General features: G+C 44.7%; 1 protein-coding gene across 1 annotated transcript; it reads left to right on the top strand.

Annotated features, from left to right (window-relative positions):
• Nucleotides 1–724: 724 nt before the first annotated feature.
• NPFFR1 (neuropeptide FF receptor 1) lies at nucleotides 725–26746 on the top strand. The gene is made up of 3 exons (XM_026651111.1): nucleotides 725–1031; nucleotides 21315–21414; nucleotides 25855–26746. Exons 1-3 carry the CDS (start codon nucleotides 842–844, stop codon nucleotides 26744–26746), a joined length of 1182 nt encoding a protein of 393 aa, XP_026506896.1. The 5' UTR covers nucleotides 725–841.

Here is a 26746-nt window from a genome sequence, read left to right as displayed (position 1 = left end):
GGGGGAGGGAGCGGGCGGGAGAGAGAGAGAAGGGGGTGGCCAGGGCTACAGCAGGGGCGCTGCCACGCGGCCCCTCCCGCTGCGCCACCTCCTGCCGCCTGCCGCGAGGGCTCCGCTCCGGTCGGCGGGGAGGGAAGGAAGAGGACTGCACTGCAGGGCGCTCTGGTTCTCCGCGCTGCCGCCCCCTGCAGGGCGGCCGGAACGGAACAAGAACAACAAACAGAAAAAAAAGCGGCTGTGCCGCCCTAGGATTGGGCAGAATGCCGCCTCGAACGATCTGCCGCCCCAAGCACCAGCTTGCTCAGCTGGTGCCTGGAGCCAGCCCTGCCTCACACAGATCCTTAGGTGGAAGAGCTATAATAGTGACTACGAGGGGAGAAAGTCTTTGGGAAGGATGGGCTCTACATCTGGGACCATAGGACTGATTCTAACTCAAGCTTTCTATTAACTTTCAATTTCTTATTCAATATTGATTCTTGAAGAAAAGACCTGCTAACTGCTTATTTTTTCTGCTGAGTCATTTGACCAGCTTATGCTGCTATTCTGTCCAGCTTTGCCTAGTCATAAATCATGCACCATTATTTATTTCTTATGTATAACATGAAAATGTAAATAAAAATAAACCACAAAATGCCTTGGAAAAGGTTTGATGTGAATCAAATAATCCCTTTATCAGATGGGGCCTTCATGAGTTTATTTTTCTACCTTGTTTTCTGTAGGTGACACTTTTCTCCCCTCCAACAGCAGCTCACCATACTCCAAGAATGACAGCAGAAATCATGTCTTCAGGGAGAAGTATACTTTTTCGTCTTACTATCAGCACTCCTCCCCCATAGCTGCCATGTTCATCCTGGCCTACATCTTCATCTTCCTGATGTGCATGATTGGCAATATGCTGGTAGGTGTCATCGTGCTGAAGAATCGGCAGATGCGGACCGTCACCAACATGTTCATTCTCAACCTGGCCATCAGTGATCTGCTGGTGGGCATCTTCTGTATGCCAACCACCCTAGTGGACAACCTGATCACAGGTGAGCAAGGGAATGAACAGTGACCCAGATCACAAAAGAAAAGTCTGAAGGAGCAGAAGGAAAAAAGTGGCTTAGGAACTGAGTCCCAAGGGTTGGGGGAACTGGAGGAGGAATCTGTTTGAGACTGTTGGACTTTCTTAGGCTACGTCCTCACTACAGGGGGGGGTCGATTTAAGATACGCAAATTCAGCTACGCGAATAGCGTAGCTGAATTCGACGTATCGCAGCCGACTTACCCTGCTGTAAGGACGGTGGCAAAATCGACCTCCGCGGCTTCCCATCGACGGCGCTTACTCCCACCTCCGCTGGTGGAGTAAGAGCGTCGATTCGGGGATCGATTGTCGTGTCCCGACGGGACGCGATAATTCGATCCCCGAGAGGTCGATTTCTACCCCCCGATTCAGGCGGGTAGTGTAGACTTAGCCTTAGTCTGGGGCTTAAGTGAGGAGTCCCAGTGGGAAGGGAAATAATGTAGAACATTGGTACAACTACTTCCTAGATCATAAGTCTCAGGTCTTCAGGCAAATTTTTCAACATTCCGCCCGTCCAGCAGAACTTGTTGATCTTTGACCTGGATGTCCCTTTTCTAGGAACTGGGAGAAAGGCAGGGCCTCTGTGAATAGTACTGAATGAGATCTGGTGGAAATATTGTAAACAAAGGTGAACTTCAATGCAGGCAGAGAGGAACATCTCTGATTATAATTTCCACATTGAATATTGTGATTTTGTTTCTGAGGGTTAATGGACCAGCAACTCTGTAAACTGATGTTCTCCCTTTAGTCCCATTTCACAGTCTGTATGAACAGCAGCAGAGTAAGAATCCCCAAGCTCTTCCTGCTCATTCCTTGCCAAGTCTACATCATTCTAATGAAGACATACAGGCCCCAACATTTGTGAACTGTAGCTGATACATTCATAACTCCAGGCCACTGAAAGGTGGCATGTCAAAAACAGCCTGAAGATCTTTTTTTCACAGAGCTGGCTCACAATATCTGCCTGTGCAACCATTTCCCCTGCTCCAGCTCACCTGCGTCTCTTCTCTTCCCCCACCAAACATCCAGCACACTGTTCCTCTACTGTGCCTGGCCTCTCGGTTTTGTTCACTATATGATAGCTGCTTCTTTCCTGTAATCTAAAGATTTAAATGGAAAGGTAGGATATCAAATTCAGTACCGCCAACCCCAAGCATTCAAAAGTAATAAGGCAGGCCCCGAAAAAAATCACAAAATGGGCTTAAAAATCATGAGATTTTTTTTTTAAATGGGCGTTCTTTTTATTTGCATTTTGGCTTTTGAGCCTTTGGGTTACGCTGTAGTCATGTGTTCAAGCTCTTCTCTGTAACCATGAGGACTAGAAACTTGTTTTAAAAAAAACCTGAGATGCTCACATATTATATAACTCTAGAAGCTGGGGCTTTAATGAAAGCATCAAGTAGCACAAGACTTGGCAACATTGATTTACCTATATCTCTTTTGAGCAATTTGAAGACAGAAATCCCTTCCCACTTTCTACAGTTTGTGACATTACAGGGAATCAAGCCAGTAATGCAGAAACTGTGCCCAAATATCTATTTCCTACACAAGAAGGCTGAGTTATATCAACTCTTAAAGAGACAAAACAGCAGGACCTTCTAGGGCAGATGTCAGTGGCAAATGTGGGCCTTCTCTCCCACATATTTTTTTTTGTGGGGGGGAGAAGGGGGAAGTATCTGTATTTTCGCTTCTTTATCTTTTATTTTGTAGCTGACCATTTCTGGATGAATTATATATTGCTAACTTTCAGGAGATCATGGAAACAAACAAATTATAACCCAGTGGGCAACTCTGATGCTGTAAAGGTTTGCTGAACCCAGAATATCATTGGCAAGAGGCAGAAGCAGCAGGATGCAGTGGAATTTTAAATGCTGTGAAGATCCAATGAGAGATCCAGTTTTTCTCTTTTGGATTTCCCCTTCTTCCCATCCTTACTCCAACACCTGTCAGCCACATCAAGAACATACCAGTTTATTTCCTAATTCCAGTATCATTTGCAGATCACCTAACATAAGCTGCCTCAGAAACAATACCAGGAGCATGATGGTGGAGAGAACTCCCTCCCGCCCCCTTCCCCCATGGGGGCCAGTAAAACACCATGGTGGATTTCCTGAAATTGGGGCTTAAGATATTAGTAATTCAGATCCACTGCATGGCAGTCTCCCTGCCTTTGGCAGTATCTTCTTTCTCATCCCTCAAAGATTGGAAAGATTTCCTTGGCAATGTAAATGTGTGAAACTATATCAGAACTGAAAGAGTACAGCAGAGCAGGTCCAGAAGTTGATGGTTTCAGTCCAGTTTGTGTGGGCAAGTAGCCACATGATAAAACAATAGCCATACTTGGCACCCGTTGGCACTCTTGTGGTAATCTCAGCAGAGAGACCAAAGACTGACTAGGCCTGAAGAATAAACTACCTTCTTTCCTAAAGAAAGTCCCTCAAGATCAGAGAGGAGGCACATGGAGGGAAGCTAGTTGTCACTGTCACTCGACCTGTTCTGTGAGTAAATAGCAGACTGCAATCTCCACCTTTCACAGCTACTAAATTCACAAAAACCAAAGGGGGGAAAATAACTGCATTTAATTCAACAGAGAAGCCATCTTCCAGTGAATGGCATGGGATGGCACACTGTAATCATGAGCACTGAGTGCCGTTAACATACAAATACCAGACAGCCTGATTGACAGAAAACATTTATTAGCACAGCAATTCAATTAATTCCTAAACGCTGATTTGTCTCCCTCTCCCTTTGATACTTTTTTCTTTTGTGGGCTGTAGCCTTGAGTGTAGATTTGGCTGGCTGTGTTTCTCTGCAGCAAGTAGCTTTCAGAAGGCAGAAGAAAGCAGCAATTTGCTTTTCTTTTCTTCCCCATCATCATGAACATTTCTGAAGGGCAAAATATATGATAGGATGTCTAAAATAAGCATGACAGGAGGCTGTGGTGCTCTTAATCTCGCTTGTTACAACAACCCTCTTCCACTGGAGCTCTTGTCATGTACCATGGTGACTTGAAAAAAAAGCTTGTGAATTAATTAGAAGAATTTGTCAGTGTTGTTGTTTTTTACTTTTATGTGTTTCAAACTCAGTGCAACCAGCTGTTTTTTCCTCCATCTACTTAAATGTCTTATATGATCCATGAAACTTTCATCTAGAGTCACTGATTACAGCAAAAATAAAACCAGCCTCATGTAATTGCAGTCTTCTAACCAGACATTCGGTAGCAAGAAGATATGATCAAACTCACAAGTTAAATGCACTGGATTTATTAGAGATGATTTCGTACAGGCTTAGGACACTCAACTGTAGGAGTGCAACATTGTTAGGGAAAGATAAATCAAACCGGGCTTGTTTGCCCTGGGCTCCCAATTAGAAGAGATGTTGGGAACCCAGCACATAGCAGCAATTTAAATGAATAAGGAAGCTGACCAAGCATGGGATTAGACCATTATCTTGGACGCATGAAAGAGACAAAATAACATTAATATTTTCTACGTCCCCCATTCCTCTTGCTGTTGCTTTTTGACCCACTTACAGTTTCTTTGACTTTATCTGCAAACTTTCCTAGTGTTTCCCCTACTTCTCTGACACACCTTTGGGTCACCCTATTACTGAGGATCTCCCAGCTTTTGGAGGGCCCCTCTCCCCAACCCTCCTAGCAGCTCTCTGAATCCTCTGTGGAACTTATGACTGCTTCCTTACTCCTTTCTCCTTCATGTCATAGCCTTTTGATACTCTTGTTCTATTTGCTGGTCCCCAGTACAAAAGGAAACCAGCATTACAGTGGTGTTTAAAATAGGAATGGAGAAAGTATAAACTAACTAACTTTATTTTAAAGGGCCAGTTTGGTTAGGAAAATGACTAGCATATGTAAAAACATCACTTTTTTTTACTCCATCTGTTCTCTGTGAGTTTTCCAAGCACACAATATATTCTCACTTATTGTCAAGCAACATCTTTTACTCCTGTTAGCACGGCAGAACCAATTCAGCTGCAGTATATTCTGCTTCATGTTTAGTATCATCAACACAATACTCAACTCAGCTTTCATTACAGAGGGTTAAAACGTGCCAGTGGGGTGATGCAGAACCACCCCTCCCCACAGGGAAAACTGCAGATATTCTGACTCAAGGAGTAAAATGCCTCTTGGAGCTCCCCAGTGTGCAGAGAAGCATACAAAAAGGAGTTCAGGAGAGGTAGCAGTTCTTCTCAGCATAGAGGGGTGGAGCCTTGGCTCCATCTACTCTTCTCCAGTCCCTGTGCCTTAGAAAGGAATTATCCCCTGAGCTCAGGATCTGAAATTCTACTTGACCCTTATGCAAGCTGCACAAGTGGGGAAGGCTCCCTACTCTTTCCTGCTACTGCTCACCTGCATAAGTGCTAGCCAGATCTAGTGCAGAATCTGTATTTCTGGTGACAGTATAAGAAGCAGAAAGAACCCAGCTGTCAGGTCCCAGGTAAGCTTTCACTGATATCAATCAGAAGAACCATCTGGGTCTCATATCATTTTAACAGTACCACTTTTCAGAGTATACCTGTACCTAAATATTGGAATCTTTGTGTCTGGGGAAAGGTATCAAGTAGTTTTTTCCTGATGTCCTGTACACTATATAATTTCCTCTATATCATATGGTATATTGTGTATCTCAGCTTGTTCTACCATCCTCTCCACCGACTGACTGGCTGAATGTTAATAGGAGAGACAACTTGCAGTGAAATAGTTTAACTACCAGGTATGCTAGACACTACAATTTAATAATTAACATAAGCACATTTAATACCCTGCTGCAATTCCAGTTTGAAACCACAGTAAAAAAAAAAAAAAAGTTCAATAGAAAATCTAATACTAGATATAAACACTTATCTCCCTTGTGGCTTAGTAATTAGTTCTGTGAACTGTCAGGTGGGAAACGTGGGCCCAATTCCCAGTTTCTAGCCCTATAAGCAAATAGAGACTCTCAGTCTTTAATGTCATGGCTAGTGTATACATGTACCACTGCCCCCTCTTGGACGGAATGCCAAACGTTGTCAAATGTGTTAGATGACATCACCCTCTAATGGGTACATACTACAAAGATATAAACCCTGTAATACTTATATAGTGGTTATTCATTTACTGAAGAGGTAGTTTGCACTATATAACAGACAACACCGTAGTGCAGTAAGCCATAGTGGATAGTTTATGGAAAGGAAGGAAGCTACAGAATTGCTCAACAGCCTCTGATCCTTCTGACGAGACTCCGAAGAGAACCCTATCTAGTTTTAGGATGTCAGACACAAAGATGGTGGCTGCAGTTCAGTGCGTGAGAGCCGGATTTAAAACAGAGAAAAAGCTGATGCACTCATCTGAGCTTTTTAATGCTGGGCAGCTCTCTTGGTGGGGAAAGGACATTAAAATTTCCCCTATCTCTTCTGGGTCACACTGTACTGGATATTGAGTTTTCTTCTTTATTCTTTGTATTACCATAATACCTAGGAGCCCCAGTCATGGACCCCCATTGTGCTAGGCACTCTACAAACATCGAAAAAAGAGACAGTTCCTGCCCCAAAGAGCTTACAATCTAAATGTAAGACAAGAGAGAACAGATGGACAGGGGAGTATAAGGAAACCATGAGGCAGTATTGGTCAGCATCATAGGGAGTGGTACCTGTGGCCTACACCTGTCAAGTTTTTTGTAGGCAGCACACCAAAGGAGAGTTTTAAGGAGAGATAATGACGTAGCTTTGTGGATGTTTAAGGGGAGCTCCTCTCAAGCGTGAAGGGCAGCATGAGGGAAAGCACAAAGTGCTTGTTTGAAAATGTAACTAGTGGGCAATGAAGGCTGGCATCGTTGGCCAGTCAGAGGCAGGAGTTTACCTCTCAATAGCAAAGGGAGATAGGAATAAATTGTGAAGGGCATGAAAAGTGAAGACAAGCAGCTTATGTTTGATGTGATGGAGAAGGGGAGCCAGTAGAGGGATGCAAAGAGAGACATGACATGATCAAGTTGACAGGCTAGGAAAATAATCTTTGCAGCAGCATTCTGAATGGGTATGAGAGGCGCACAATTGCACTTGTCAAGCCCAGAGAAAAGGCTGTTGCAGTAATTTAGATGCAAAATGATGAGATCCTGGATGAGAGTTTTATCTGTGTGGATGGATTGGAAAGATTGTGTCTTAGAGATGTTATGCAGATAGAATCAGGAAAAATTTAGACATAGCTGTGATCTGAGGACTTAGAGAGATGTCCAAGTCAAAGATGATGCCCATGCTAGGGGCCTGAGTGGGAGACAGGATGGATGGTTGTCCACAGTGATTGTGAAAGGAAGTAGCAGGGAGAGCTTGCGGGGCCGGGGGAGCTTAAGAGCTATGTTTTAGCCATATTGAGCTTGAGCTGATGGCTAAACATCCACGAGGAGATGTCAGAGAGACAGGCTGAGATTTTAGTTTGGACAGAAAGAGACAGGTCCGGAGTAGAAAGATTGATCTGTGAGTCATCAGCATAGAGCTATTAGTTGAATTTTTGTTTGTGGATGCAATTATCCAGAGATAAGATGAAGAGGGAGAAGAGAAAGGGACCAAGGACAGAGCCCTCTGGAAGCCCCACAGAAAGCTGGGGGTGAGGCGGCTCCCCCAATGGATACGCTCAAGGAATGATTAGGAAGAGAACCAGGAGAGGACAGAGTCATGGATACCAAAGGAGGACAAGATTCCAAGAAAAAGAGCATGCTTAACTGTATCAAAGGCAGGTGACAGGTCAAGGAGGATGAGGATGCTTCTGAGGCTTGGCTAGGAAGAGATCATTAGAGACTTTGTCAAGAACAGTTTCAGTGGAGTGCAAGGGACAGAAGTTGGATTGGAGAAGATCTAGGATAGAATTGGAGAAGAGGAACTCCAGACAGCAATTGTACACTGCACAGTTAATGAATTTAGAGATGGAAGGGAGATAGGGATTATCGGGTTTTAGGATTAATTGATGGATACTGAAAGATGAATTGTAGATCAGGGTGTGATGGGCTACACCTCCCCCTCCGGGGTGCCACCTGAAACTGAGGTAACACTGAGCCCACCTGTCCCACCAGCCCGGGTTCCCTTTACACTGCACTGGTGAGGCAAGCCAGCCAAACCCTCCCTCAGGCTTCAGACTGCACTTTACCAGCACACACACAGTTAGGGACAAACCCTGCTACAGTTTCACAGATGCTGAGATCAGCGTTGCATGGGAAAGCTCAGCTAAGGAATTGCCCAGCACTCAAGTGCACACCCCCGCTAGAGTGTAAACCCAAAATTGTATTGTCTTGTGCTGCACAGAGATATGTACAGCGTAAGCTCATTTAAATTTGCCCTCTCCCTCAAGTGGAGGAAGATATGCACAGCTTTTTGCCCCACCCCCAGTTATGAATTCTACCAGCTGGTTTTAGAGAAAACAAAAACAAGTTTATTAACTACAAAAGATAGGTTTTAAGTGATTATAAGATATAGCAAACAGATCAATGCAGATTACCCAGCAAATAAAACAAAAACGCAATATAAGTTTAAGATACTGTCAAAATCAGACTCAGGACTCACAATTTGTCAGACCACTCTGTTTATTAGCAAAAGCGTTCTGCTAATACACCCAGAAAATGTGAGTGCCATACAAGGCTCAAACCACCTTATTTATAGAGATAAAAGGGCGTGAAATTAACAAGATTACAAAGGGAGCAGAACTGATAAGTTTACCTGGGGCTAGACACATATCTCAAGTCCTTATTAACTCTCACCAATCTCCTGTTAATGTCCCACCATCAGCTTAAGTGGACCAATTGTTCAATACCTTAATGTTCCTCTTCCTGACAACTTTATCTCAACATTCCTCATTCCTGCTAAAAGGAACATACAGCATTTCTTTAATTCATTCTACTTCTACAATATAATTCATTCTACTTTCACAATACTAAAGAAACTGGTTATAAGTGGTAATTTCTCACCCTAAATCTTGTTCTAGGCAGATTTCAGAGGTTCTTGAAGGCAAGCTGCTCTTCCTTGCAGCAGAGTGGATTTGATTTAGATCAAAATCCACATAAATCAAATTGATTTAAATCACTAGTCAGGAAGACTCGATTTAATCATGGATTTCTACATAAAAGTGCATTCTTGTTGGTTGCTATAACCTTAATACATATTCTTCACAACTCAGAGATCAGTGTAGGTTTCATTGTACACACTATACATTTTTTAAGTGATTTATTTTGAAAACTTTTCAGATTAGTTTTACAGCTATATCAGAAAATGAATGATTGTTTGGTTATTTCATTTACCAAAGGTAATTGAAGCAGATATTTATGAAGTCATTGGGAGGTGAACTATCTCCAATTCAATAGGTTAATCATTAATATTTGGAGGATTTTCTTGCCATGCTGTATTAGGAGGAGAACATCACCAGACAGACATTTAAATTGTTTTATTTAACTAAAACAACAACGTTATGTATTCTGGATTTTTTTTCTTCAACAGCAAACATACAATATTTTAACAAAACAAGCATATGAATTTTTGAATTTAGTTACACATTCAATTTTTTAAAATCAAGTTTGTTTTTGTTAAATTGTTTTTATCTAAAATAGTTAAATGAAATATTTTTACAAAAAAATTTAATCGATTATGTCTGCCAGGTCAACATGAGAAACTTAAAATATTGGCTTCTGCAGCAAACTCAGTCGTCTTCACCTTCATTTTCCTGTTTGTTCATAATCTGGAAAAGAAAAGCAAGCTTTCCTGCTTTTTCAGGTCCCAAATGATTTCTCAATTTGGAATGAATTAGTCCAAAGGAAGAAAATATTCTTTCTACACTGGCAGAAGAAGCTACTGCTGTTAAAAGTGAGATTATCACTTCAATAGTCTCTGAATCCAAGTGCTTAAGTGACTTCCACCAATTCATTGGTGTAACTTTCTTTAAAACATCAGCAGGAAACATATATTTCTTGAATGGTTCTTATTCCCAAACTGGGTCTCTTTTATGGCCTGCTGCCATCATAGGTTTTCCCTTCTAGTGAGAGAATGGTATGGTAGATCTCAAATCAATGAAGGCTACACTCAGAAAGACCTCAAGACTTCTGGAATAAGCAGCTCAAACAGTTCCACTTTTGTTTCTACTGCCTGTCCCCGCCTTCTCACATTTATTTCCAGACTTCTTCTCCTTGTCCAGATCTATTCCTCCCCCAACAATCTTCTATTCATTGAACTTTTTGAAACTTTCCACTTTTAGAGAGAGGTAAGGGATTGACTCTGTGTACACAAATTTGCAGAGGGACAACAGGGTTGAGGTCTGTTATTTCTCACCTCTATATATTATTTATTTATTTAAAAACATTTTTGCTGTTAACAAGCATGTTACCTCTGGAGACACAAATCCACAGTTCGAGAACTGCAAAAATAAGCATCGCTGATGGTATCTTCTAGACTGGGCACTGAATCCCATTGGGTAGATAGAAAGATTAACCTAAATAGTCTATACAGAAGCCCCTGGAACCCCATAAGATTGGGTCCCTACTCCATGGACTATTGGAACTCATTTACAAAACTTTTCTTAAACATTACATGAATATATTGTCTCATACTATAGAATTAGAATTTATAATCCCTATTCCATTATGAGATATCTTTGAGCTATATTGTATCTTAATTAAAACTATCTTTAGATAGGTTCTTTCCTCAAAAAGCATTTTATCAAAAAAATCCGATTTAAATTAAAAAAAAATCCAACTTTTTTTAAACCATTGATTTTTATCCACCCTGGCTTGCAGCCTAAAACTCCAGGTAGTTCTTTCGCAGGCCAGACTCCTTCCCAGCCTGGGCTCAATCCTTCTCCCCCACTTTGTCTTTGTTGCTTAGGCTTTGTCTACACTACACAGCTTTTAGCGACATGGCTGTGTCGACATGGCCGTGTCGCTAAAAGTTGGGCAGTGTAAACGCTGTTTGTTGGCACTTTTGCCAACAAAATACTTCCACCCCCTACAAGCGGAGCGGGGTTCACGTTGTCAACAGGAGAGCGCTCCTGCTGACAACGAGCCGTTTACTCTGCCACTTGCCATGGCAAAACTTTTGTCTTTCAGGGGAGGGAGGGGCTTTCTTAAACACCTGTGAACGACAAAAGTTTTGTCGTTCAATTGGCAGTGTAGACAAGCCCTTAGATGTTCACAGCAGTCATCCTGGGTGGGGATTCAGTGAAGAGCAAACCCTGATTAACTCACTCCCTTGCTTTATATAGGATTTACGTATGGAGGGAATCCTTTGCCTTTCAATGTGATTCCCTCCCACCCCTCAGTGGAAAAATACTGGTGGTCTATCATGGAGTCCAGTACCAGGTGACTTGAACACATGACCCTGCGGTGTCAAAGCAGCCATGAATCAGAGGCGGTTTATAGCATCCCAGAAAGCTTCTCAGGAAGGTGGGAGATTTAGCATCTTCAAAGACCGATTGTTCTCCCTCATGGTCCATTGACTTGTCCCCAGCTAGCCAGCCATACTGATTTCATTCTGTCTGGTGGGCATTCCCCAAGTGCAAACACTTTTATAGTACAAATGTATTCAATATTCCTAACTTTAGATACAAAATTGATACTTCCATACAAATAGAATAATCATATTCAGTAAATCATAACTTTCCAATGATACCTCATATGATTTATCTGGCATCAAATACATTATGACTATGACACAATCATATCATAATAGTACTATGAAAAATATGGGAAGCAGTGTCACACAGGGTGACTCAACAAAGAATGAGATTTTTTTAAAGATCAGGACATTTTTTCTTGTTTTCTTATAAATTGTGGACTATAAAGAGCATGGCCCAAATTCATCCCTGGTGTAACTTCACTGAATTTGGTCTCGTGTCTACATAAACCTCCTTTTTTCACTGTATTGTAGAAATATTATCTTTGTACGGCTTCATTTGCAGTGTGTGACATTTTAGATAAATAATAGGCTAAAACTTCTCTCCCCTCTCTCAGCCTAAATTATCACAGGGGCTGGCTTATTTTTCACAGTGTGAATGGAACAGAGCAATCACATTATTCATGGTAATTAGTAGGATTTGTTATAGCCTACACATGGTGCAACACACATAAATGGAGTACAATATAACAGGTTATTGTTTCTTACTGCTTCTCTGCATCAAATACTTCCCACATCTCACCGCACATAGTTCAGTAATAATGCTCCTCTATTTCCAAATACACTGCAGAAGGGTCACTACCCCCTATGAAATGAAAATAGATTATAGCTGCTTAACAAGTAATTTGTTTGGTTCCATCTAACCCAAAAATTAAGAGGATATGTGCTATAGAAAAGCTAGAATGTACAGCCTACCTATGACAGACTGCTGACTGTAAATGGAAATGCACTAAATGTTTTTCCACAAATGTCCGGTGAATTAATCAATATAACTCCCAGCAGAGCATATAATTATGGCAACAAGTTGTTTAGTAGCATGTCAGAAATGCTTAGGTAAGCAATGACCTCACATAGGACTGTTGGGATAGGGTTTGCATTGTAATACAGAACTAGCTTCCTGGTCCTGAAATGCGGCAAACAGTGAAACAAGACTGTAAAATTTATGCTAAGGCAATCTTGTTCCTCCTCAACTCTTTCCACAAGCTATCCCACAGAAGCACCAATGCAGATGGGTGCTATGTTGAAGATGGAAATTAACACTTTTTCTTCTGTTCATGAAAGTTTTGAGGGTAGCTTCTCATTTCATTCTTTCCAGCCTGACTTCCGGAACAATTTCTAGTAAATTATTAAACACCAAACAATATATGCTTAGAAACTGACTGTGAAGTTTTAGAGATTTGGAATGCACAGTGCAGTCAAAGCTGAGTTGGTTGCCTATTCTTTTACCTTTCTACAGACTGGAAATAATGCATGCCCAGGACTTGTCTTCTGTGCTGTAGCCATGCAAACTGGGGTGCCATTAGGTGTCAAAGTTGTTGGTAATCTATAGAGAGGAAACTGAAGTATCCAACATTGATAATAGGCCACATTCATCACAAGAATAACAAACAGTCTTCTCGAGTGTCTCCCATGGGAATCCTTCACTTCCTTGGGGAGGGCCCCAAAGGTCTCTCTATTTCTCCCACTCTATACCATCCCACCTTGAATATTGGGTTTGCCACTCTTGGGCAACTGGACAGCATTCCTTATAGATCCCAATAGTGAAACCTTTTCTAAAATTAGGCAGTGGGGTTCCTGCAGAGAAGATGCAAGATACTACCTTTCCCCTGGGCCTGAGGGGACTATCTCAGTACTACAGCAATCCCAGATCTTGTTTACGCAAGGAGTGAGAATCAGATTGGAAATTGAACCAACTCTTTGCCACAGAAAGTGAAATGAAAACAAATGTGCTAGTGCAAGGTGAAGGTAACAGGGAATGCCAAAGCTAAGGTTCTTATAGGAATATTACCTTATTTATATATTCAACATATAAAATATTTTGATTACAGTTTACACTGTTAAATATATATATTTATATATTACTGGTGTAAACAAATGCAATTCCATTAAGTCAAGATCATAGTATGATCCTGTTTCTTCAATGTGGATCAGTTAATGTTAGTATGAGAACCTTAAAGTATGGTTCTTCTTCGAGTGCTTGCTCATGTCAATTCCATTTTAGATGTGCGTGCACCCATGTGCACAGCTGTCGGAGATTTCTGCCTTAGCGGTATCCGTAGGGCCGGCTGTGCCTCCCCCTGGAGTGGCGGTCCCATGTGGCAGTATATCAGGCGCCGCCAGCCCTGCACCCTCTCCGTTCCTTCTTACTGCCCGTGACGGTTGGTTGGAGCACCTTGTCTTGCTTCACAAGAACAGTAGCAGTTAATCCATTGACTTGTTAGTTGTGGTTGTACATAGTTTCAGAGTTAGTTAGTTGATAGTGTTAGTTAGTCAAGAGAGTCCCCTGTTGGGACTATGCCCCGCTCCCCTGGCTTTAAGCCATGTGCGTCATGCAGCAGGCGGATGCTGATCAGCGGTCCACACGATAGCTGCCTTAACTGTCTCGGAGAAGGCCATCGCAAGGACAGATGCCGCATCTGTAAGAACTTTTGCCCGTGGACCCAGACAGAGTGGGATATCCGCTTGAGGGAGTTATTGATGGAGGCTGCTGTTCATCCGGCGTTGGAACCCTCCACCTCACCAGCTACTCCCAGCACTTCAGCCTCGGCGCACGGCGCACCACTGGCACCGGACTCACCCCGGTATTGTTCCATCTTGCCGGTGCCAAAGAAGAAGCTGAAAAACGAAGCCCCTCGGCACTGAAGGACAGAGGAGCATCGGGCAAAGGACCTCTGTCAGGCCATGCGCCCGCTACGGGGAGTCACAGGGGTACCACAGAGGTTTGACCCACCAGCCCAGTCAAGGACCTGCCCCCCACGCTGGGCAGTGGCAAGGGTTCCCAGCCTGTGATCGGGTCCGCAATGCCCAAAGTTGTCTCGGCGGCCAAGGAGCCAGGCCAACTGACTCCGCAGGTGTCACGCCAGGTGACCGATACGGCTCCGCTTGTGGCAGTGAAGGGGAAGGTCACCAGGGTGCTGCAGCATAGACTGGCAGAACACCCCAGTTTGCTGGATCGCAGATGCAAGTCCCCCTCGCTGCGACCTCGGGACCCAGCGCCACACCCTAGCTTGCCAGCCAGATGGCCAAGATCTCCATTGAGATCCCCTCCTACTAGGCAGGGGACTCCGGACTCATGGTGCCGCCCCGGTACTGACAACCGTCTGGCCATAGGTCACCTAGATGCCAGACACCTTCTCCCAGAAGGTATCCTCATCGTCGGTCCCCATCCTGGAGGGCTCACTCGGGGTCTCAATGTTGGTCACACTTGCCCTGGTTCTGCTCCTCCGGCAGGCAGCATTTCTCCCAGTCGCTCTGCCATTCGCCTACCAGGGTCAGTAGGCAGACTCAGGCCTTGATGGCCCAGCTGTGGTCACCAGAGGGGCAGTGGTCAGGTTCGGACCATGAATTCAGCCCATTGCCGAGGTGGGGTGACTCCCCTCCAACGCGGGAGACCGAGGCGGCACCGGTTGCGGTGCCGATGCAGCAGGAGCCATGGCCCCCCCAGTGGCAGTACTGGAATCCATGATGCCGGTCCAGTACTCTCAGCCCTCCCTGGCTGCATTGAACAAGCCAGCCAAGGTGTCACTGGTGCCGCAATCGGAGCACGGCACCGTGGCGGAGGTGGAACCCGCGCCCCATACTCCAGCGCCGAGGGAGCCCTCCTCTGACAAAGAAGGGGGTGACACCATCCCCCAGGCCACTCAATCGTCGTCGTCCCCAGACAAGGCGGTGGCCGGACCCTTCCACACCAGCAGTCCTCTGGACGATTTTAAAGAGCAAAGGCCTTTTAAAGGCCCCCCTTAAACGGGTGGCAGAGAATCTGGGCTTGCAAATCGAAGAGGTTGCTGAAGAGGCAGATGATCTCTTCAATGTCATCTCGGCCACCATACCAGCAAAAATCACATTGCCCGTCCACCCAGGGTGCTCAAAATAGCCAAGTCTGTGTGGCAAACCCCCTCAGCTATTCTGCCAACATCCAAGAAAGCGGAAAAGAAATACAATGTCCCTTTGAGTATCTGTATACTCATCCCCCCGCAGCATCACTAGTCGTGTCTGCGGGGAAAGAAAGGGACAGACAGGGCCACCTCAGCGGAACGCCCAAAAATAAAGAGGCCAAGAGACTCGACTTATTTTTGAGAAAAGTTTATTGGATGCCAGCCTACAATTTAGGGTCTCCAACCATCAGGCCTTGCTGGGACATTATAACTTTAACCTGTGGGACTCCCTTAATAAGTTCACGGAGGCCCTCCCACAGGCTCGTGCCCAAGAGTTCGCGTTGGGATGCGACAGACTCGGCTGCCAGGGTGGTTGCGTCAGCAGTAGCCATGTGACACAGCTCCTGGTTGCAGGCTTCTGGGCTGTCTCAGGAGATGCAGACCACGATGCAGGACCTGTCATTTGAGGGTTCAGGGCTCTTTTCTGAGCTAACTGACTCTAGGCTACATGGGCTCAAGGACTCCTGAACCACCCTCCGTACTCTGGGTCTGCACACCCCGCAGCAGTCCAGGAAGCCATTCTGCCCTCCGCCTCTTCCGACACAGTCTAAGTCCTGGGGGGATCTTAGGTCTGGCCCTTACAGGAGGAAGGACAAGGACAAAGGGACTAAGAGACGCTACCCATCCTCTTCCTATCTGGCTGCTCAATCTGACCCTCCCAGAAGTCGGGGAAGCCAGAAGCAGTCACTTTGAGGGTGCGCTCGAGGATGGCGCCCCAGCCAATGTACTGGATCCAACCCTCCCTTTCCTCAACCACTTCCGACCTTTCAGTCGGCCTGGTCCCATGTCACCTCAGACCGCTGGGTGCTAGATATTGTTTCTTCAGGCTACATCCTGCAGTTTACAGTCAACCATCCCTTCCACCCCCTTTCCCTGTCCCTCTTCAGGGACCCTTTTCACAAGCAACTCCTCGTTCAGGAGGTCGAAAACCTCCTTCACCTGGGAGCAGTAGAAAAGGTTCCTCAGAACATGGAAGGCAGAGGATTCTACTCCTGCTACTTCCACCGGCGCTTCCTCTGCTTCATGTCGGGAGAGCGCCATTTCCAGTTTATGGCGATGCCCTTTGGTCTTTTGTCAGCCCTGAGGATGTTCACAAAATGTATAGCGCCAGTGGCCGCTTACCTGAGACGTCGAGGAGTCCAAATATACCCGTACCTCAACGACTTGTTGATAAGGGGCTGGTCTCTGGGTCAGGTGCAGAGACATCTTGACCTGGTCTGTTCCACCTGTCGTGACCTGGGGTTAATAATAAACAAGACAAAGTCAACCTTAACCCCAATACAACGCATAGAGTTCATCGGAGCGCTCCTCAACTCTACTTGGGCCAGGGCCTTCCTCCCCGAGACTCGATGCCAGGCCATGGCGGACCTCATCGCGGGCCTGCGGACCCACCCACTCACCACTGCCCACACGTGCCTGAGGCTGCTGGGCCACAAGGCAGCATGTACTTATGTGTCCGGCATGCACAACTCTGCCTCAGACCTCTTCAGGCATGGCTGGCATCGGTCTATGTCCCCAACCGGCACAGCATGGACTGGGTAGTCAGGATTCCAGACAGCATCCTGGTGTCCCTCGTATGGTGTCAGGATCCCGCATCGGTGTTGGAAGGTGTTTCCTTCATGTCCCCATCCTCGTCGGTGACCTTTGTCTCCGACGCCTCAGACCTGGGCTGGGGAGCCCACCTCGGCGATCTCAACACTCAAGGGCATTGGTCCAGTCAAGATCATTCCCTTCATATCAATATCAGGGAACTCAGGGCAGTTCGACTGGCCTGCCAGGCCTTTCTACCTCATATACAAGACAGAGGGTCCAGGTCCTGACGGACAACATGACCACGGTTTTCTATATCAACAGGCAAGGCAGAACCAGGTCGTCAACCCTTTGCCAGGAAGCCCTCTGGCTCTGGGACTTCTGTCTACAGTACAATATCCATCTCGTAGCCACTCATCTTCTGAGGCCCAAGAATGGGTTGGCAGATCACCTCAGCAGGACGTTCTCCTCTCGCCACAAGTGGTCCCTTCATCCAGAGGTGGTCACTTCCCTCTTCCACAGGTGGGGAACTCCCCAGGTGGACCTGTTCGCGTCCAGGCAGAACAAGAAATGCCACGTCTTCTGTTTGATTGGGGGGAATGGAGAGAGGAGCCCTGTCCGATGCTTTTCTGCTCCCGTGGTCAGGGATTCTGATGTACGCCTTCCTTCTGCTGCCGTTGCTGCCCAAGGTCCTCGTGAAGATCAAACAGGACAAGGCAAGGATCATCCGCATAGCGCCAGCGTGGCCGCGCCAACACTGGTTCAGCACCCTGCTGGACCTCTCGGTAGCAACCCCGTTCCAGCTACCTGTCAGGTTGGACCTGTTGTCCCAGAACCATGATAGTCTCCTGCACCCCAACCTGGCGGCGCTACATCTGACGGCCTGGCTGCTGCGTGGCAAATGCGCAGAAGCAGCGGTGCTCAACTGAGGTTCAGCGCATCCTGTTGGGAAGTAGGAAGCCCTCCACCAGAGTGACTTACTTGGCAAAGTGGAAACAGTTCACCTGCTGGATCGTGGACAAAGGTGTCCGTCCCAAATGGGCTTCTCTGCAGCTTATTCTGGACTAACTCCTGAATCTCAAGCTCCAGAGCTTGTCCCTTTCATCCATCAAGGTCCATCTAGTGGCCATCTTGTCCTTCCACCTGCCGTTCGAGGGCAGGTCGGTTTTTGCTCAGGACATCATGGCCAGATTCCTTAAGGGCCTAGACCGCCTCTACCCACAAGTCAGGGATCCCGTCCCACCGTGGGATTTGAATCTGGTGCTGACGCAACTCATGGGTCCCCCCTTCGATTCTCTGGCTTCTTGCTCCCTCCTCCCCCTTTCCTGGAAGTCGCATTCCTAGTTGCAGTGACGTCGGCCTGCCGAGTATCCGAGATTTGGGCACTCATCTTGGAGCCGCCATACATGGTCTTTTACAAGGACAAGGTCCAGCTCAGACCATGCCCAGCATTTCTTCCCAAAGTCATCTCTCAGTTTACTTTCATTCATTTACTTACCGGTCATCTTTCCAAAGCTGCATAAATCAGAGGAGGAGCGTAGGCTACATGCCTTGGACGTCTGGAGGGCTCTGGCCTTCTACATTGACAGAACCAGGATGTTCCGTAAATCGACACAATTATTCGTCACCATGCCCAACAGGATGAAAGGTTGCCCTCTATCCACACAAAAAATTTCTTCTTGGATCACGGCCTGCATTCACTTCTGCTATGACCAAGCGAAAGTGCCACCTCTGGCGATCATCACCACCCACTCTACCAGGGCGCAGCTTTTCTGGCCCAGGTGCCTATTCAGGACATCTGCAGAGCAGCCACCTGGTCATCTGTCCATAACTTTATGTCCCACTATGCGCTGACCCAGCAGGCCTGGGACAATGCTGGCTTTGGTAGGGCAGTACTGCAAGCTGCTAAGCTGTGAACGCTGAGCCCACCTAGAATGGAATTGACATAAGCAATCACTCGAAGAAATAAAAACGGTTACCTACCTTTCATAACTGTTGTTCTTCGAGATGTGTTACTCATGTCCATTCCATTTCCCGCCCTCATACCCCTCTGTCAGAGTTACCAGCAAGAAGGAACTGAGAGGGCGTACGGCCGGTGGTGCCTGATATACCGCCACATGGGAGCGCCACCTCAGGGGGCGCCACAGCCGGCCCTATGGATACCACTAAGGCAGAAATCTCCAACAACTGTGCATGTGGGAACGCGCACATCTAAAATGGAATGGACATGAGCAATACATCTCAAAGGACAACAGTTACGAAACGTAGGCAACCGTTTTTTCTACTTTGAAAAGCGATTCCGTAAAAATGCCGTTGTGGGGTTCCATCCTTATTGTCTCAGTGATTACCAAATGTGCTCAACTAACAAGTAAAAAGATGTTTTTCTATCTGCCAGTCCTAAAAACTCAGTCTGGGTCTGATATTTAAACTGGGTTCTTTCAATCTCAAGTGTAATAACCTTAAGGTTCTTGCTGGCCAAATTAGGCCCCATGCAACTCTAATGTCTTCAGATTATACTCTTACTTACCTCTGTACAACCCTATCACCTTGCAAACAAATCTGTTGAGGTTACACAAGATGGAATAGAATCAGGTTCACGCCACCTTCGCTGTGTTATATCTGCAATGCTAACAGAAGGAAAAAGCAACACATTTATTTTTGTCATTAAGGTCTGACTCTGAACACCCAAAGGATCCAAAGTGCTTTATAAGAAGATGTCATTTTTATACAACCACTTCTCAGAGTAAACAAAAAAAACCTTTAATTTTTGCATTTCTTTACTTTTTTGTGTCAAAATATGTAACCTTAACATTGCATTTATATAGTTATTTTGTACTTAAAGTGCTAATTTACTCTGGCAAGGGACTACGCAAAAAAGTCACCCTTCTTATTCAGCCAATCTGCTCCCTGCATTTATTCAGTCATAGTTGCTGACTTTGGCAACTAACATTTTATTTTTCTCCTTTTTACCCCTGAGCACCCTGCAGATTCACCAAAGGTTCAGGGAACTGGATAATCATGTGAATCATCACCAGAACTGTTAACTAAGTTCCGATTGCAGAACCTTTATTGCTTATCAAGTACAAGCCAAAAAAGTCCAGCTTGGCTTTTATATCCCATGTTCCATTTACAGGGCTGGCAGTTAGAAAAATATATTTTTTTATTTATACACTGAGCATATTTGACTTGGAAATAAGTGAGGGAGACAAACAGAGCCCTGCAACAAGTCAAGTTTCAGAGAAGAACCACATTGTAATAAATATTGAGTTAGACTATTAGCTGAGTGCCTGTGCAGATGTTGTACAAAAATGGAAATCTGGTTATTAGTGTTAGAAATATTCAATACAATTCTAAGAGAGATGACCAGGGATGATATTTATGTCTGGCTATTCATTAGGTCTTGAAAGAATGTGGTACACTTTAAAGAATATGTAATTATTCAGAATGTCATGGACTGGAGTATGGCTTAGTATCATCCTCACCCCATGCTGGCCCACAGTGATCCACACCTTTTTAAAAAAGTCACTACATTGCTAAAGGACATGAAATGTGTGATAACAAACCAGATGTACCGCCAGCCTAGTACCACTTCAGAAATTGATTTGTAATCACACAACCAATGCGTACAGCTAGAGGAAATTGCTGAATGCATGCAAAAATCAAGCTAAAACTGGTACATTTACAGGCTTTGGAATATATCTGCTGAACATCTGTAAAATTTCTAATAGCTATGAAAACTGCACAGTTCTCTGGCTGCATTTAGTGGCAGCATTGATTGTTTACGGGGTTTTGTCCAGACCTCAATCAGAAAGACTGTGACCAAAATGCATGGTAGAAACTGAGGGTTAAATGGGGTATCCTCAGGCTTGAGAATTAGGCGTCACCCACACTGTGTGGAAGCAAATTTGATTTACTTTTATTTTTTTCTTTTAGAAAAGAAAATTACTCAACTGCCAAGTGCCAGCTTAGTGCAATTTAGATCAGACAGATCACAAATCCTTGAAAGTCATGTTTTATGACAGGCAATTTATCAGCCTTTTCACAAGGCTTAGGTTTGGCAGCTCTGCACAACCCTAGGTGAATGCAGATTATTCTGCATAGTGGGTTTATGGTATGAATGTGTCCCCACGATGCTATCTATGTAATTCCAGGTTGGCCATTTGACAACATCATGTGTAAAATGAGTGGATTGGTGCAGGGGATGTCTGTCTCATCTTCAGTTTTCACTCTGGTGGCCATTGCAGTGGAAAGGTACGTGTCCGCAGTACTCTCGCTCTAGCCATTTGCCTGCAGAAAACGGAGTAAGGTTTATGGTCATTTCAGTTCTGTTTCTCTGGGGAGTCCCATCTGGTGGATACTGCATCTTCATGGTAACTGTTTTCCTCCTCTAGAGCATACAGGCTGAGTGCTGTTTGTGTTCCATCAGTCTCTCACCCCATTCCCTTGGGATCCTGCAGATACAATACAAAATGTATGTGATGGTGGAGAGAGAAAGAAAATTGAAGAGGAAGACAAAAAGGAAAGAAGAGATTCAGGCCTACCATATATTGGCATGTGAGTCCAAGATGTGTGCAATGGGCAGCCAGGAAGCTAGAAAGGTAACTGTCATAGATCCACAGGATTGGTGCTATTGCTCCAGCTTTGGAAGAAACAGTCTCTGGAAGGACCCCTTCAGTGTGCCAGTCCCCCTAGGTGCCTCACTTGTCCTCCAAGGTGAGCCACACAGCTTCACCGCCTCCTTAGGCCGGACCTCTGGTCTTTCAGCACCCCTGCTTCACACTGTGAGCTCCATTCAGCAAGTCCAACTGGGAAAGACCCCTGAGGGAGACTTGTACAATCCTTAGGGAGCACCTCCTCCATCAGCATTTGCAGTGACACTCAGCCAGCATTATAAAACTGAACAGTTTATTAGTCAACTGGAACACAGCATAGGAAGTCCTTGGTTAGCATAGAGAAAAGAAAGTTACAGCAGAGTCCATCCTGGTCAGCACAGAATCCAAAGTCCTGTCCTTCTGACCTCCCTTCATCCCAGTACACGTGTCTTTGATTCCTCCAGCAGTCAACCCTTAACCGCCCTCCTGGCACTTCCCCAGTCCTTTGTTCTCCAGCGTGTCAAACACTGCTTGGCTTCCTGCAGAGAGATGTGCCATCCATGATTGTTGGTTGCTAGATATCAAAGTCCCAGTGATTGGATTTGCCATTGTCTTCTCAAAAGGGCTCCATTGATATGGGGCCTAAACCCCAGACAGCTGGGAACCATTCATACCCGAGTCTTTGCAGAGAGCAAACCACCCTTTCTACCCCCTAGATAACACTACAGCACATAGGGGAAAATGGGGCACACATAGGATTCCTTTAAAAAATTGCAAAAATCCATATTTAATCACGGTAGCCATGTAAAGTGTGGTAACATGTTAGGACTGAAGAGGTCCACGCCTACTTAATGGTTGTAGTTTATCATAGAAAGTGAACTGCTTTCCTTCCACTATATGTATGGAATTCAGTTCTCAATGGTATTGGTAGAAAGCATATGGATTGTCCTCCTAGTTTCTCTGAAACTGTATAAATAACTCCCAGTGAGTAACTCAGAGCTCTGTGTGAGAGAGTTTGAGAAACAGTTCTGACATAGCTCATTACTCAGACTAACATTTCCCAGTGAGTGGCTAACAAAAGGCACAATAATACGGCTAAAATAAAATGGATTCTCTTTTTAAATGCAGCAGAATCTGTGACTCAGCAACAGAAAACTGATGTTGTGACTCAAAAAAACATTCTTCTATCTGTGGCAGATGTTTTATTCTCTGAGAGCTCAGATGGAGGGCAAATAGCATCCCAACAGAATGTTACCCACTAAAGCAAACCAGCTGTTTAAACATGTTCAAAATTAAGTAAGACAAAAATATGTTACATTGCCTTTGATCTTTAGGTGGGTGAGTGGGTGGATGAAAGAGGTTGTGGGCAATGCATAAAAGACTTGATCTATCAATAGTGTTAGTTTAGCTGAAGAGACAAAGAACACTTGCTTGGTAAACAGAGCCAGCAAGGAGTTTCAGTTAGATATGTTCAGCTCTCTTCCTTTAGAAAATACAAGGGTGGAGGTCATCTAGGTGCTTCCCTATAATTACAATTTTTGGCCCCAGCTACACTGCAGTTACAGTTATTTTAGGATACCCATTACAGCACAGCTGTGTCCTGAACTTTTAGCTAACTATGTTCTAAAGACCATTTATGTTCCCTTAATGTGACTATAAGACTGTTAGGTCTGATCCACACTAACAAAAGCATGCCACATTCCAAAAGGCTTGTGACACAGCTGTGTGGGTAAATGATTTCCCCAACACAGCTGTGATTGTATTTCAGTCCAGGCCTTGGTGTCTGAGATACAATCTGAAAAATGTTGTAACATCATTTTTCTGGATATACATTACATTGTGTTAGTAAACCAAGTCCTTTCCTCCTAGTGTCAATACCCATTGGAAAGGCAATATCTAAAATGCCCTGATACCAGTTGTAGGAAATACTGAGGATGGGTTCCTTGTGCCACAGCTGAATGCTCTCTGCAAATGAATCCATTAGTGGGCATGTCCTGCATTCAGTGCAGGGGACTGGACTAGATGACCTCCTGAGATCCCTTCCAGTCCAACACTTCTATGATTTTATGTAGCCTTGCTGTGAAAGGGTATAGTATCCTTAGGGTGACCAGACAGCAAATGTGAAAAATCGGGACGGGGGTGGGGGTAATTGGAGCCTATATAAGAAAAAGACTCAAAAATCGGGACTGTCCCTATAAAATCGGGACATCTGGTCACCCTAAGTATCCTCTGCTGGTCAATGTGTGCAGAGTCAGTGTGTGCTTGTCTACACTAGAAAAAGAATTTGTGCAAACAGTTGTCTGCCATGGGTAAGGGAGTCTGTTATGACACTTTATTTCACATATGGGCAAAAAAAACCATTTATAACCATTTTTAGGAACCATGTTATCACATTGGCCATTCAGTTGAGGAAAGAATGTGTTATAACATAGATACCACCAAGCATAGCAGACAAATGAATGCTCACAAGATTATGTTGCGTTGGTAGGATGAAAAATATCACAGTTTCTATTTTTCTTGCCCTTGCCTTCTTCATTATTCTGGGTGAGAGGAGACAATGCATCTGCTAACATTCTTATTTAGATAGGAGTGACCTAGATCATCTTTCCTTTTTCCAGCCAATTTCCTGATTGAGAGATCTATCTTTGCAGAACATGGGAAAATCCAAATGCTCATCACTGAGTTTTTTGCTTTTTTCCTCCAAATTGCCATCATCACATTATGTCACATGGTAATATTGGAATACACATTGATGTCACCTTGTAGTGTCACCACACTTTGTCAGCTAGGATTCCGAGAATCAAAAATTAGAAGAATCTTCCAGTTCTCTTCTTTCAAATTGGCACCTATATGAAAAAGCAGACATAGGAACACCATGAGATCGTCCCGTACTACATCCTCACAGTAACCGATTGCTACATCATCTTTCTGCCCAGACCAGAGTGAGTGGAAAATTCTGACTTAGCAATGTTCATTATTCACTTTACATGGTCATAAATGACTGTGCAATGGGCAAGATAAGGGAGAATCAGATCCAGGATGCTTAAAATATTTTAAAAAATCATGCATATAATAGAAAATGTACCGCTGGTTCTAGGCGAGGGCATAGGGAACTTCAGCACTTTGTTTAATATTCAGTATGCTGATTCCTAAAATATCAATGCCCATTTAAAACATTTCATTGCATGATGTTTTAGACAATGTAAAGGAATAAAACATCAAACTTTTTGTTTAAAAAATCACTTCATTTTTCTACAGCATCTTTGTTTTTGTTACATTCCATAAGCAGTTTGCACTTGTAAAAAATGTTAAAGGGAGAGATTGAACCATGAATTGCTGGGTTTGTTTTTTTCCACTAAAGCAACTTGACTGCAATTTCTTTGTTTTTTCTTGGGTTTATATTTCTTCACAGTGACACGTGGATATGGCCCTGCTCTTTAATACTCAGTAGGAGTTTATTTGTGGGCCAGGTCAGTACATTCACATACACTGTGACATCAGCCTGTGTTGTAGGACCTAATCACTATCAGCACCGGCTCCAGGGTTTTTGCTGCCCCAAGAGGCGGGGAAAAAAAAAAAAGCCGCGATCGCAATTGCGATTGGCAGCACTCCGGCGGCAGCTCCACCGTGCCGCTTTCTTCTTTGGCAGGAATTCAGTGGCAGGTGCTTCCCTCCGAGAGGGACCCTCCACCAAATTGCCGCCAAACAGCCCGACGTGCCACCCTTTCCCCTTGGTCGCCCCAAGCACCTGCTTGCTGGGCTGGTGCCTGGAGCCGGCCCTGATCACCATAGATCCTTCTGCTAAACTTCTCACTCTTCTGTATTGTGCAGTGATTTAGCTCCACAATGCAGGCTGATGTCTGATGATGAGAAAAAATGACTCATCAAGTAAACTGCATTTTGTACAATTACTGGTTTGAAATCAATTTTGCTACAGTATGAATGTACCTCTTTATAGAGACAGAGGTCAGGATGGGAGGACTCAAACCTCAATCTTCTGCATGAAAAGTCAGAAAAGGCCTCTATAAATGTCCCTTGGTACATAGCGTAAGCACCTCAGCAGAACTTAAAAGCAACACTCTTTTTCTTCCTCTCATAGGTTTCGTTGCATTGTTTACCCCTTCAGACAGAAACTAACTCTGAGGAAAGCCCTAATCACCATAGTTATCATTTGGGTCTTGGCCTTGATAATCATGTGCCCCTCTGCAGTCACCTTGACAGTCACCAGGGATGAATATCATTTCATGGTGGATGCGTACAACAATTCCTACCCACTCTACTCCTGCTGGGAAGCATGGCCTGACAAGGGAATGCGAAAGATCTACACAACCGTACTCTTTTCTCACATTTACGTGGCCCCTCTTACCTTAATTGTGATCATGTACGCACGTATCGCTTTCAAACTTTTCAAGTCCTCTGCGCCCATAGGAGGCTCCCAGTCAGAGGAGAATGAGGGGAGGAGGGTCTCCAAGAGGAAAGTCAAGGTTATCAACATGTTGATCATAGTGGCATTGTTCTTCACTCTCTCCTGGTTGCCCCTGTGGACTTTAATGCTGCTGACAGATTATGGAAACCTAACTGAGTACCAGCTCAACGTGATCACAGTTTATATTTTTCCATTTGCCCATTGGCTGGCATTCTTCAACAGCAGCATCAACCCAATCATCTATGGGTATTTCAATGAGAACTTCCGAAGAGGGTTTCAGGAGGCTTTCAAGGTCCAGCTCTGCTATGTGGAGAACAAGCACAAGGATACTTATTCGGAGAGGAACAATAGTGGGTTCCTTTTTGGAGCACAAAACCGCATTTTTGTTGAAGCACGCCCTAGTGATTCAGTGCAACCCTCCCAGTCTGGACAAAGTAACCTCCCGAGAATTGGGTTATTTCCTCTGAGGAATGGGCGTATTGCTCACCATGGGCTGATGGTGGAGGACTTGGACAATACAGCTTGTTCTCACAACAGTGTCAGCGTCCCAGCTTGGGATATCTAA

Source organism: Terrapene carolina, unplaced genomic scaffold, assembly GCF_002925995.2.
Source record: "Terrapene carolina triunguis isolate 2854851 unplaced genomic scaffold, T_m_triunguis-2.0 Scaffold95, whole genome shotgun sequence".
NCBI lineage: Eukaryota > Metazoa > Chordata > Testudines > Emydidae > Terrapene > Terrapene triunguis.
The sequence above is the reverse complement of the archived record's forward strand: the minus strand, read 5'-3'. Positions and strand labels throughout refer to the sequence as shown.